Source organism: Osmerus eperlanus, chromosome 7 (assembly GCF_963692335.1).
Source record: "Osmerus eperlanus chromosome 7, fOsmEpe2.1, whole genome shotgun sequence".
In the NCBI taxonomy this organism is placed as follows: domain Eukaryota; kingdom Metazoa; phylum Chordata; class Actinopteri; order Osmeriformes; family Osmeridae; genus Osmerus; species Osmerus eperlanus.
Genome location: NC_085024.1, coordinates 5,545,040 through 5,559,008, shown reverse-complemented (window position 1 = coordinate 5,559,008; position 13,969 = coordinate 5,545,040). Strand labels below are relative to the sequence as shown.

At 40.7% G+C, this 13,969-nt stretch overlaps 1 protein-coding gene across 1 annotated transcript; it reads right to left on the bottom strand.

The window, feature by feature from the left end:
• Positions 1–80: 80 nt before the first annotated feature.
• Positions 81–5,879, bottom strand: macc1 (MET transcriptional regulator MACC1). Its single transcript, XM_062466733.1, has 5 exons — positions 5,735–5,879; positions 4,730–4,855; positions 2,528–4,581; positions 2,216–2,404; positions 81–2,098 (listed from the first exon to the last, which is right to left on the bottom strand). The coding sequence occupies exons 2-5, from the start codon at positions 4,845–4,847 to the stop codon at positions 1,880–1,882; spliced, it is 2,580 nt and encodes an 859-aa protein (XP_062322717.1). The 5' UTR covers positions 4,848–4,855; positions 5,735–5,879; the 3' UTR covers positions 81–1,879.
• Between the last annotated feature and the right edge of the window lie 8,090 nt (positions 5,880–13,969).

The following is a 13,969-nucleotide window of genomic DNA, read 5'->3' as shown; positions in this document are numbered from 1 at the left end:
TCTACCCAAGAGAATATTCTCTGTTCATGTGATCAAAATAGCAAGATGTTTTAGAAAGTTTAAATACTCTTGTAACCATCTCCTTTGACAGACTTCTGTATTGAGGTCAATGCAGACAGCAACAAGGTCCTAATAATAATTCATGTAGACAGTTTGAGACCAAAATAAAGTGCATTGACATTCTCACAATGCAATGTGGGACATCTACCTGCTGCTTAGCACAGGGTAGGTACAACTCAAAGCTGTACGAAACAAGAAATAGAGACCAACTAGCATAGACTATGACTTTAAGTTATAAATATCCTTAACTGTTAAGTTTGCATCTACTCTATGTACATATTTTGCTTCACAATTACCTTTAATACTGACGAGAACAGACCAGTCTAAACAGGTATACTGTAGCCTACATATTGGGTCATATTTATTCAAACTTCAAACACCGAGCTAACATTTAAGGTGGTTGAAGAAAATATAGTTTCACAAACCTTCATTGTCAAATACAATTTCTCAGACATTGCCTGGACACATTATCATACATTTCATTCCTGTACCAAAATATCATCCAAAGAGCTTTAGCACACATGCTTTTTATGAGAAGACAACACTGAGAACATGTGATGTATGAATTAATGGATGGGCTTAAAGATGCTGTAAAGCAAATTCCATGATTTGCTTCTCAGTACATTATATATATGTGTGAAATTAGTTCCTGAAAGCATGTGCAAGAGCGAAAACTTTGTCGCACTGAAATGTGGAGTTAGACCGTTGAACAGTTTCTCTCCCGTTTTCAGCTCAGATTTTGTATAGGCGGGGCAAAATCCCAACCCATCTACGTCACAGCGACTATCTACGTCAGATCACAGACGGTTGCATTCTGTTACTGAGCTGGTACGATGCAAAGACAAAGTAATTAACACATAAAACACTCAGAGACTGCAGGTAGGTCTGTTCTGATATCTGCAATTGATTTAGCTAGTGTTGCTGTTTTTGATAAATTCAATACATTTTAGGGGGCGGAGCTTCAGCTCCTTCAGGCGACATGCCCCCCCGTCTCAAGCAGAGAAGACTGCTGATTTTCTCACAATTTCAAAGCCTAATTTAACATACTTGTCGTGTTTTTTTTTCATTCGAATTTGGATTGGTAGTTAACAACACATTCTTCTGTGGTGTGATGAACATAAAACTCATTTTCAATTCCACTTTACAGCATCTTTAAGACACAGAGTAAACAGCAGCACTCTAAACACTGAGGTTTGCCTTTGGCAGTTAATAAGCTTTTCATATTTTTAACACATCCGTGAAACATGGTTTACAACCCAAAGCTATCATAAATACTTGACAGATTCTAAAGTCATGATAATGTTTAAGATAAAGAATGTTAAGTGAATAGTAGGGTTGGTTTAAGGAACATAGCATAAAATACAAAAAAGGCAATAAGAACTAAAAAGTTTGTGTTGTCAAAGCTGGTCCAACTGCTTCACTAACAGGGCATTGTGTCACATTTTATCAAACCAAAAAGACAGAACATTACAAAACTGGTTTCAGCTGTTTTCAGTCTTTGACTAAGAGTACACTGTATAAATGTTTTCTTACTTCATTGACACAGTTTGATCATCTGAATCTAAGTTATAGTGAATGTAACAGGTCCATATCTCCTATGAAATATAAAGGGAGGGCAGTAATATTTTGTACAATGCAAGTATCTGAATACATTGGAAAGTATTGCTATATGGTTCTTGTCATGACTTCAAAATCGATGTTAAGTATGTGACCAAAAAAAGCATTAAATAACTTAACACTGTTTTCCTTTATGGTAGAATTCCATATTGCAACAAAAACATTGGTGACAAGACACCTAGTGCCATACTAAGATCTTTCATCAAGTCCTCAGAGTTCTAGGGTTAGGAAATGCAGAGACTTGGAAAATCTCTAGACAGTTCACGGTAATTAGAGCTCCAGTCAGGTGCCTCCACTGTTTGGTGACGGGGCTCTTCATCTTGTCCAGGGCCAAGTGGAGGTCCTGGACCATGTCCCTGTATCCCTTCCCATACCGCAGGCTCCAGGAATACAGGAAGTCATAGGCAGGTTTCCACATGGACTGCGGGACAAGGCAGATGAAGAACTATCAACAAGAGAATACTAACTGAGACAACAGTGAGGTTAGAGGTGTATCATTGATTGATAATTTTAAGGGTCTATAGTCATGGGAGCTGACCTGGGCACTGACTTCTCCACCCTTCCCTCGATGTGGTGCCTCGTAGCCAGCTATCTGGGCACTGGTGAGCTTTCCCAATCGCTCAGCAATCTCCCTCCATCTGATACCAAGCTCCACTGCTGTTGACAAGATGACTGTGTTTTGAATCAAGTGTGCCACGAGGGCCTGAGCGTCAATCTTCAACAGACCCTAGGAGGACATTAAAAAAAAAAGTGAAGACATTGACTTGTTTGTGTGCAAAGTCGGTATCAACATTAGGCAAAAGTGTCAAATATTTGCCTAGAAAAAATACAATTTAACTTTGGTACTTACAATCATAAGCTCATGCTGGAACTTCTTCAGGCTCTTTTCCGCATGGCAATCTTCCTTCAGCTTCTCCAGCACACAGGCCACGCGGTCGGCCTCTGTTTCAGCATGCCTCCTTGTGATCCCATCCAAGGACAGGTTAGAGTAACCCAGGGCGTCGGCAAACCCTCTCCAGCTGGGAATGTGTTCAGTAACGAGGTTCTGGATGGCTGAGTACATGTAGGTTAGCTTCTTAAACGGCAGTGTCATGTTTTCCAGAAGCACATCGGTGGTCACGTTGATGCCAGTGAAGTCAATCACTTGGTCTCTAGTGATGAGCTTGACATTTTTGCAGTGAACCAAGCCAGTCTTCCCTCGGTGAAAACCGATGTACCATTCCTTCACCCTCGACTGGCCCACTGACCTCACCTTCTCCCTGGACAGGAGGGCCACCGTGTCCCCCTTGAAGTATTCCAGAAGGTACGCCACACGTGGCTGACGGATCACTGATTTCAGAGCCACGCCGTACCACTGCAAGTTCACAGGTCTGGACTGGAATTGAGGGAATTCTTGAATAGCTTCCTCATGGATGGGCAAGGATCTGCCCATCTCCTTCCGCTGGTCCGGTCGTCTAGGGCCTCGCTTCTCTGACCTAATAGGTGCCGCAGCAGGGGATTGGACCTGGAACTGTGTCAGGGTCACACAGTTTGAGTCCCGTAGCTGGAGGTTCAGTTTGAAGGAGGTAATCTTCCCGCTACCAACATTGGTGAGCTCAAGTGGCAGATGAAGAACCTTGCCCAGCTTGAGTAGCCCTTGTTTCACCTCCTTTCTTTTGTCCTCATCCTTGATTTCAAACTTTGAATCAGTGATGTTGGTTGCGATATTCAGGTCGTCCATTTTCTCTGGCATGAACTGATGCTTCCCCCAGAGCTGCAGCACAAGAGGTGGAAGATTTCTGCTCCCCCTGTGGATGTCTGAGAATGGAAGTCTCAGTGGGATGCTTTCGTGGCAAGAGACAACTATGACGACTTTGAAGGAAGGATGGATATACCTTGGGCCGTAAACAGCCAAGTTGATGTGGCGGTCCAGATAATCCCAAACTGATGTAGCAGGGGGCTGGATAACCGAGGCCTCCGCACAGACAATAACATATAAGTGTGACTTCAAGTCCTGCAGCTTCATCTGCATAATGTTTTTGTAAATGTAACAGTCTTTTACCTTTTGGTAAGGTCCCTCTCTCTTGTGGGACACAAGTCCCACGAAAGTAGTCATTACCTGACTCAAAGGGTCCTTCTTGACATCCCCAGCCATTTTCATCTCCAGCGTGATGCATTCCTTTGTGTTGAGGTTGTTTACTCTCATTTCCAGAAGAGGACTCATGGTTGTCGTGTAGTTGTTGTTAAGGCCGCGGGGAGGCTCAAGGATGGCTTTCAGTACGATTTCCTGAATCTCCCCAGGGGATACATGGCCTTCTGGGATATGGACACTAATGTCAGTGTCTGGTAGCTGCAGTGACCCTCCAGCGTGACCGATCTTGCAGATCACCTGGGAGTCAGCAGCCTGAGTCTGGGCCCATCCTGGACTCTGACTTATCAGGCCAAGGTCCAGGCATGACCTTGTCAATTGTCTGTGACTCAACCACGCCATTTTGTAGGCCTCTCTGTCATTCTTTAACCACTCAAAATCTGGGTTCATGAATGAGCCAGATATTTTGAGGCTACTATCCCTACTCTCCCTTTTTGTCTCCCTTTTCTCCAGGTCATCAAGAATATCCGAGGCACTTCTCCACCTACCAAACTGGTTGGAGTTTTTATGTCTGGTATCCAGAAAATGGGTTGAACGACTTTCATCTGAGGATGTGCTTAAGGTGTCATCATGGACACCACCAAAAAGAGCGGATGGATCCTCTTGCAGAATCGATACACTGCCACTGTTTTCATCTGTGTGTACGATGTCATCAAGAAATGGGTTGGATCCAGACAACTTGCTCCAGAACGGATTTGTTTGAGTTTTGTGCTTTACCTCTGGCTGTAAAACTGGCCACTCAGAATGCTTTGTCACATGATGTGAAATGTAACTACCTGAAAAGATATCCAATGTTTGTATCAAAGTATTTCTCTTATGCAAGTTACCTCACAAATGTAAATGTTAAGACTACACATAAGTTGAGGCGACTTCCGTATTTGTGTAACAATATTTCACACATCACTTTTTAGCAAATTGTATTACCGTTCAAATTGTTGATGTTAAGTGTTCCATTATCATCTAAATCAATTAGTGTGCCCTCAGATTTGCTCCTCATCAGACTTCCAGCACGGCGGAATGACTTTGCTCTGACGGCTGCCATCTTTGCATCTGCAAATATGGAAACATTGTTTTTATGCACAGTAGTGTTACACAGTCTAACTACACTATTACTGGCTACAGTATTTATAAAGTAATAGCATTGCAATACAAGAACGTTATGACATCACATTTGATGATGTAATATGTTTTACTTGAGATTAGACCTTAGTCCGGTCTAATTGGATAGTTCCATCTGAGATATTTTAATTCTGAATCAACAGCCACTTTCCTAAAGAGGAAGTGTTTTGTGCTGTCATTTCTGCTGCTACTACAGCTCTGTGTAAAGGAGTTATCCTTGACAGGTCACTGATATATATGTATCAATATCCTGTATCATTGGAAGTTTTTTGTCACTTTGTATAAAGGGAGCCTTCCCATTCATGAACAAGAACAGTGCGTCAGTCATTAATAACGTGGTTTTTTACACCACTGCACAAAAACAGGTTCGTCTTGTCTACGACCAAACAATCAGTTGTGTCTCAAACCAGCTTGTAACGAGGACACAATCTGCGTTGAACTCTCCTGTCGAATCTGACAGTCGTGTTAAAATACAGCAGGATGCACCTGTTCTCTCGCTTGCCGAAGCTTTGTGAGAAGAGCTTAAACAAACACCGACATATAAACAATAAAACAATGGTCCAACGTGCGCGGAGAAATCAAATACTGGATTTTCTACTATTACTTGATTAGTATTTTCTACGAACTACGCGTGTTGTTTTGTGTTCTTACAGTTCTTTAGTTGACAAATTATTATACATATTAGGCTGTTGAATCTACGGAGCAGATGTTTGTGGTATTTATTTTATAATAGTGTGGCTATAATACGGCTATTACAATGATTAAAATCATCGGGAAAAAAGTCTTAGGAAGTAAGTCCATTCCACTCACCATTTAATCAGACAACTCCAAAGACGTTGACAGTTTTACTTCAAAGCGTTTGTAATAAAGTTTGAATCATCATATAGTCATCCTACACCAACTTTTTCGTTATGGGAAGGGAGTGTCACAAAATCAGACACCTTCACGTTACAACTGTTGCTTCTGTTTGCTATGAAAACAGTAGCATTTTGGGACTAGCAGTTCAAAACAAAGCGGCTATATCCTTTAAAGGACCAGCTTAGTTTGTTTAGCGACTACATTACCCACAGTGCCACTGACAATTTACGCACTGAGAGAGTTGCAACACCTGAAACTGAAGCAGACAGGTGGTTTCGGTGAAGGAAATTGTTTCCTTTTTGTTCTCTTTGTGACCCTGAATGTAGGGTTAATTTACTTAATTAAACATTAAACAAATGAAATAGGTAAATGTTGAGGTTTGCATCTGAGTAGACTCGAGTTGGCCCAGGCTACTCTTTATCTTTACCTACTGATGAATTCAAAAGGGTGTTCAAGGTTTACTGAGGACTCATTTCCATTTTGATTTCAATTTGTGTGTTTATATCAGAACACTTAAATAATGTTCTCCGTTTTTTTTAATGGATCTGATAGTTTCATAGTAATACTTGATATTTTAGACAGTAAGGGGAAATCAAATTTAAATGATGTCACTTGGAAATGTCTACATATAGGCCTACAGTACAGTGTAACCAGGCCAAAGTTGAAATAGCTTTTAAAAACTGTTGTCCCCAGAACGGTGTATTGACCTTGGCCTGGGAAAGCAGTTGATGTTTGAGGAATGTGACTAAGCGCTCTTGAGTAGATTATGATTATGTTATTTTTATAGAGAAGACAATTGCACACAGTACACTATACTACACCAGCTTTAGACTCCTAAAGACATGTTATAAAATGCACAATACAACTCGATAATTTTGAGTTTATTTGACTTGTCTCACTTTTGAGATTAAGAAAACATGTACAGTAGGCTATAAGTTTATATTGGTACTATAGACTGCTAAAACAAATAATTTGAATATAAAATTAACAATATTTAATATCCATTTTAAAATTAAACATGAACATGGCATTGTCTTTTCTGGAATCTTTATTCATAATGCATCAATAATTAAATTAATGTTTACTGTTTGGAAAGGTGAGGGGAGTCTGCACTCTAGTGGTGAAGGTTTATCAAGTCATTGTGAGGAAATAGACACTAGTAGCAAACGACAAGTTCGTAAGAGTTCAGGCAATGGTAAAGAGAATGATTTCCTTTGGAGTTTGTCCAAATTCTATGGCACTTAGTTTTAAAGGGTTATTATATGAACATTATTTTGAGTGTGTGAGGTTGTGTTAAGTTTCAGTTTGTGCATTTACAATTCCACATCCAAAAACAATGCAAGAACTGCATGTGAAGGATCATAATACAGTGATATTATTAAAACTTGTACTTTGCGATGTGGCTAGGAAATACAAACTGTTCTTTAACTTTATCCTCTAAAGGATGTAGAACTCTGCACTTCTGATCCTTGATCTTCTGCTGTACTTTCTACAAACACTATTTGTACGTCACTTGGGATTGAAATTAAAATAATGGAATTCATGAATTAAATGGAATGTCCATGTCACTCCAAAACCTGTTTTGTAATATATCAGGAGATCTTTACAAGAAACAGGTCTATCTGAACTATCTTGTGAGTCATCATTCCTTTTGAGGATGAAAGCTACTGATAAACTGGGTTCTAGACAGATCTACATACTAAGAGGCCCCAGGGCACAGGTGTACAGGTGTACAGTTTGTAACCCCCATCCCCCACAAAAAACTCACCTGACCTTCACAAACATGAACACAACATAGTCATAAACCTATACAATGGCGTATTAGGGCCATTGTATGTAGAAAAAACGAATATTAATAATCATTTTGCAAGAAAAAATCTCTGAGATTCTCTGAGATTATAAAATCACAAATATGTGAGAAAAGAAGTCACACATTTGCACAAAAGCTATAGCTACTCATCCAGATCAGTAGTCCTATGTTGTTTCCTTCTGAATAAGTCCAATTCAAGGCAATGTCTCTACAAAGTCCGGATGCTTATGACAATCTGGTTAATATGGGCTAAAGGTATTTCCTTATAGCTGAATCCAAAATAAAAGTATAATTTCTGCAGGCGTAGTAGGCTACATACTAGCAAGTGGCGATGTCTGTGGTGTGATGAGGTTGACCATACAAGTGGAGCGATGTGATTCCTAGACCTCCAATGGCCCTAATACGCCATTGTATTATGACCCGGTATGTCCTGGTATGAGTTTAGATGGAGTCAGGGGACCTTAGTATGAGTTTAGGCAGAGCTGGGGGGCCCTGGTATGAGTTTAGGCAGAGCTGGGAGGCCCTGGTATGAGTTTAGGCAGAGCTGGGAGGCCCTGGTATGAGTTTAGGCAGAGCTGGGAGGCCCTGGTATGAGTTTAGGCAGAGCTGGGAGGCCCTGGTATGAGTTTAGGCAGAGCTGGGGGGCCCTGGTATGAGTTTAGGCAGAGCTGGGAGGCCCTGGTATGAGTTTAGGCAGAGCTGGGAGGCCCTGGTATGAGTTTAGGCAGAGCTGGGGGGCCCTGGTATGAGTTTAGGCAGAGCTGGGGGGCCCTGGTATGAGTTTAGGCAGAGCTGGGAGGCCCTGGTATGAGTTTAGGCAGAGCTGGGGGGCCCTGGTATGAGTTTAGGCAGAGCTGGGGGGCCCTGGTATGAGTTTAGGCAGAGCTGGGAGGCCCTGGTATGAGTTTAGGCAGAGCTGGGAGGCCCTGGTATGAGTTTAGGCAGAGCTGGGAGGCCCTGGTATGAGTTTAGGCAGAGCTGGGAGGCCCTGGTATGAGTTTAGGCAGAGCTGGGAGGCCCTGGTATGAGTTTAGGCAGAGCTGGGAGGCCCTGGTATGAGTTTAGGCAGAGCTGGGAGGCCCTGGTATGAGTTTAGGCAGAGCTGGGAGGCCCTGGTATGAGTTTAGGCAGAGCTGGGAGGCCCTGGTATGAGTTTAGGCAGAGCTGGGAGGCCCTGGTATGAGTTTAGGTGGAGTCTTGGGCTCTGGTAAGGGTTGAGGTGTTGAAAGGGCAGACATGGGTCACTTGATTGGCTAAAGGGTCCATATATTTAAGCACAATCAATCTACATTTTGGATTCATGTTATATTGTCTCATGGGCCTGAGGCCCCTAATGGTCACAGGCCCCTGGGCCCAGGCCCCATTTTCCCGGTCCATAATCCAGCCTTGGTTCTAGATCAAAGGTTTTCTGGGAAATCCAGTGGGGGGCAAAGTACGGGGTCCGGCCCACGGGGCCCTTCAATCCGGCCCACAAGCCATTTTTTAAACTAATTAAATGTCATTATATTTGGCCTAAAAATTACTTTTTTTTACTACATTCTTGACGACGTTGACATGAAAAATGAGTGCGGCGAAAAAGAGAAAAGTGGACTCTGAAAGTCGTGTGTTCAAGGAAGAATGGACACCAAAATACTTTTTCACTAATGTTGGACAGAAGGCTGTATGTCTGATATGCCAAGAAAATATTGCAGTTTTTAAGGAATACAATCTCAGTCATTTTTCAAGCAAGCATGCTAACTACGCTAGCAATCTGTCCTCTCAGGAAAAGGCAAGCAAGGCCTCTAAACTTGCCACAAACTTAAAAGCCCAACAAAATATTTTTACTAAACAGACCTCTACTCAAGAATCGGTAACTAAGGCAAGCTACATAGTGGCACATAAAATTGCAAAGCATAGCAAGCCTTTTGCTTTTTTTATGGTGATGGTTATTGCAGTGAGAACTATCCATCAATGCACTTGGATACAGGCCTTTTGTCCCCATTCATCTGACAATGAACATGTATTACAATTATTGGGTGTGCTTTGCCTTCGGCAAGGGCACAACCTTTGTTCTCTCACATATATCTTATTAGGATTCCTCCGTAAGGAGGAAACCTATTGTTATTGTTAGTTTTATTGGGTGTGCTTGCCTTCGGCAAGAGCACAACCTTTGTTCTCTCACATATATATTATTGTTGGAATGCTTCAATATTTTTAACATGGTTTTCCAATTGAGTTTTTTTTCAAATCCTCTCAATCCTCTTAAACTTCTTCAACTTTCAAATCCTTCTTCTTCCTCAATCTTTCAGCTACAGCCACCATTTAAACTTTAAAATGTTGACAAAACCCTAAACTGTTTTTTTTAAATCAGCTTTTTGATATCTATTCAACTTTTTTTAATATCACTGATTATGTTTCACGAGTTTTTCAAAGTCCAACTCTTTTTCCAAAAATCCTCTCTCCCTCTGCTCCTCAGCGCGCGCTCCACATTCTCACACACACATTCTGTTCCCTTGACACACGCGCAAGCTTGGCAAGACGCACACACAGCATTTCAGGACATTGTGGGCTTGAAGTGAAGGCCCTTGTGGATCTTGATGGTAATGCATTTTAGAAAAAGTCCTCAAAATCCTGAAACATTGATAGTATATAGGCCATGAGTAACTACCACACTACAAATGACCCACCATTACCCATAGGAGGTGCTACGGCCACGCCCCACTTGTCAATTTTCAAAGTGATGGAATTTCCACCCCATCATTCTAAAATGTCGGAAACTATACATGCCTTATTTATCATGGGAAACTATACAGTGGTGACCCATACAGTCCACCATGTACGGTGAACATTTTGAAAATGTACAAATATCTTCGTATGAACCATGACTCCTATTGACTAAAAATGTGGTTTGATGTGTCGGCCACATGTAGTTATGCTTGTTTGAGACCACAATAGCTATGGGAATAAGAGTGAGTGCAATAAGGAGGATGTGAAACTCAATGCTCTGAGTTGGTGCATGTCAGTCTAGGCAGAGGTAGCCTTTTAAACCTCTACAGCCACGCCCCAATTTGCCCATTTTCAAAGTGATGCCAGATGCATCCCATTTGTCCCAAAATTCTGAAATTCATTAGATATGCCTTATTTCTCATGAGGAACAAAAAAGCTTTTAGTTATTAGTTTGTTTTGGAAATGGGACCAAAATCGAAGTTGCTCTTTTGAAAAACTGTAAAAGAGGAGGGCCACATGTAAAAATCAATACTAACCTTTTTGTGTCGCCTCTTTACTTCGATGTTGGTCCAAACTTCTCATATGCTCTCTCTCTTTCGCTCCGTGGGGCCGAAAATCAAGCTGTTCCACTTAGCGCTCCCCCTAGAGGCCTGGTCAACTTCCGTTGTGAAAACTGGATGCAGCGTTTTTGGTTTGCGTGCTTTTGTTTTTGCAACGCGTTTATGTATTTGCAGCGTTTTTGGTTTGCGTGCTTTTGTTTTTTCAACGCGTTTATGTATTTGCAGCGTTTTTGGTTTGCGTGCTTTCGTTTTTGCAACGCGTTTATGTATTTGCAGCGTTTTTGGTTTGCGTGCTTTCGTTTTTGCAACGCGTTTATGTATTTGCAGCGCGTTTATGTATTTGGTTGTGTTGTGTGTATTTGCAGCGCGTTTGCTGAATGCATGTCGAATGTGTGACATGTGTTGTCAAATTCATGAAGATGTTTTCCTAATTTGCTTGTGTTTTGTACATGTCGGCGTTTGCACATGTCGGCCACCGTAGTTCTTTATTAATGAATGAATGCAATATGAGTAAGCTAAATGCCTGAAGGAAAAACTTAAATGGACGTTTAAGTCATAGAGATTAGGAACCATTTTTACACCGGTCTGCCAAATGTATTCGTTTTGATTCAAGTATGAGGCTGATGAAGCCGATCACCATTCCCTCTTGCAGGGGAAATGAGAAGACAACTATTTCATTGTACACTTCACTCTTAGTATTTTGCGTTGTAAATGATCAGCAAAAAAATTATGCTTTTAAATCTATGTAATCTTTATAAATAATAAGTATGCATTTTTATATTAAATATAGCCTACAGAAATATCTGTTGTAAAAATTTCATTAAAAAATGGACCCCTCTGCAACCGACGCAAGCAAGCACACCCTACAATTTCCCCAGAAATTGTACCCTCCTCTCTAGTTATTATCATTACAATACAAGTAATACAATAAGAGCAAGAAATACAATAACTGGCTCAGATTGTGGTGCTTTATGTGGGCTGAGATGATTTGAGAACTGTAAATATGGCTCACAATGGAGGTGAAATGAGAATTGTTCCTTAATATGCTGTCATAAACAGACCGTTTTTTTAAGTTTGCACTTACTTTTTGTGGCTGTGACTTTGATTGTTACAAGGGTAGAGATGGTACAGTGACAGAATTGTTCTGCAAGCATATTTACATTTACATTACATTTAGTCATTTAGCAGATGCTCTTATCCAGAGCGACTTACAGTAAGTACAGGGACATTCCCCCGAGGCAAGTAGGGTGAAGTGCCTTGCCCAAGGACACAACGTCAGTTGGCATGACCGGGAATCGAACTGGCAACCTTCGGATTCCCTCACCGCTCAGCCACCTGACTCCCACAATATGTACAACTATAGTACACTAGCAGTTGTGTGTCAACGTGAAAAAGAACAAAGGCTTCACGTTTTGTCACGCATATAGTATGTGGCCCTTCACTTGGTTTCAAAAGCTCAATGTGGCCCTTGAGCCAAAACGTTTGCCCACCCCTGATCTACAGTATGAACTGAAATATTGGCTGTATAATAATGTATGATATGTTATTTGAATTGATTTAAAAATGAAACAATGAGCACTCAAATTGTTTTTCCATACATTATTACATAAGAATGACTAATAGTTGTTTAAATCTTGAATGTGCCATATTGTATTATTATGCAATGAGTAGATCAGAGTTCATCAGGTGGTCTTAATCTTTGAATGAAATCACAACACACACATAGAAAAACCTGTTTTATCACGGATAACATCTGCTTCTGCATTCTAGACAGACGGCTTGACATCTCCATTCCATCTCTTGACAACACATGCACACTAACACAGAAACATGTGCATGTCGTATCTTGCATAAACCTGATCATCGACTAATTCATTGCCTCTCAGTTCATCAGAGTTTGTGAGAGTTCACAGACTTCTGAACTTAAACTCCAAGTGTGTTACATAACACTACAGAGAACAAGCAGTTCACTCTCTTCACACTAAAAGACCAATGCATGTTGTATTGACAGTTGTGGTGTTCCCAACAATGGGCACACCTTTCCATTAACCCTCATTGTTCTATTGGAATTTATTTTGCACTTTATATGCAAATTTTAAAGCAGTATCTCTCTCTAATGATCTCTCTCATAATCAGTGTTGGGAACGTTACCGAAAATGTGTAATTAGTTACAGTTACTAGTTACTTATTTCAGAAGTAACTGCATTACTTTACTAGTTACTGCATAGAAAAGTAATTAGTTACAAGGGAAAGTTATGGAAGCAAATTGTTACCAAAATTCAAATGAAAATGCATTTCCAGAAATGCATTTGCATTTTAAGAATGTGGCTGCATTATTTGACTCATAAATGAAATTAGTAATCAATCATCCTATTTGCATTTTAATTTTCTTCTTCAAGAGTGCTCAATCTTTCACTTAATTAAAATGAAAAAAGAAATAGACATTTGAGATTTAATTTTCAAAACATGCCCCAGCAAATAGATACCAAAATTCAATTTGAAATGTAAAATTTGAAAATTAAAATGCATTTCCAGAAATGCATTTTCATTTTAAGAACGTGGCTGCAAAATCGTGACCACAATTCATATGCATTTCCAGAAATGCATTTTCATTTTCAAGAACGTGGCTGCAAAATCGTGACCACAATTCAAATTCAAATGCATTTCCAGAAATGCATTTTCATTTTAAGAACGTGGCTGCAAAATCGTGACCACAATTCAAATTCAAATGCATTTCCAGAAATGCATTTTCATTTTAAGAACGTGGCTGTAAAATCGTGACCACAATTCAAATTCAAATGCATTTGCAGAAATGCAAAATGAACTAAAAAGCATTCTGAGCGGCGCAGCAGAGTGACGTCAGTAGCCGCTCTTCTTCAGCTCCCTGCTGACCGAGCTACCCATCTTGTTCGGTAGGGAGCGGTGTGCACATCTGCATTGCATTACATTGCAAATGTGCCGGGAAATTGATTGAATTGCCGGGTCTTTAGAGGACGCATCACAGACTGAGCAACTTGATGTCAAACAATGAACAATGTGTAAATCTGTGACGGCAGAGTATGCAGCCAAGCTCTCTATGACTTGTTCTACTCGGCCACGGGCATCAGACTC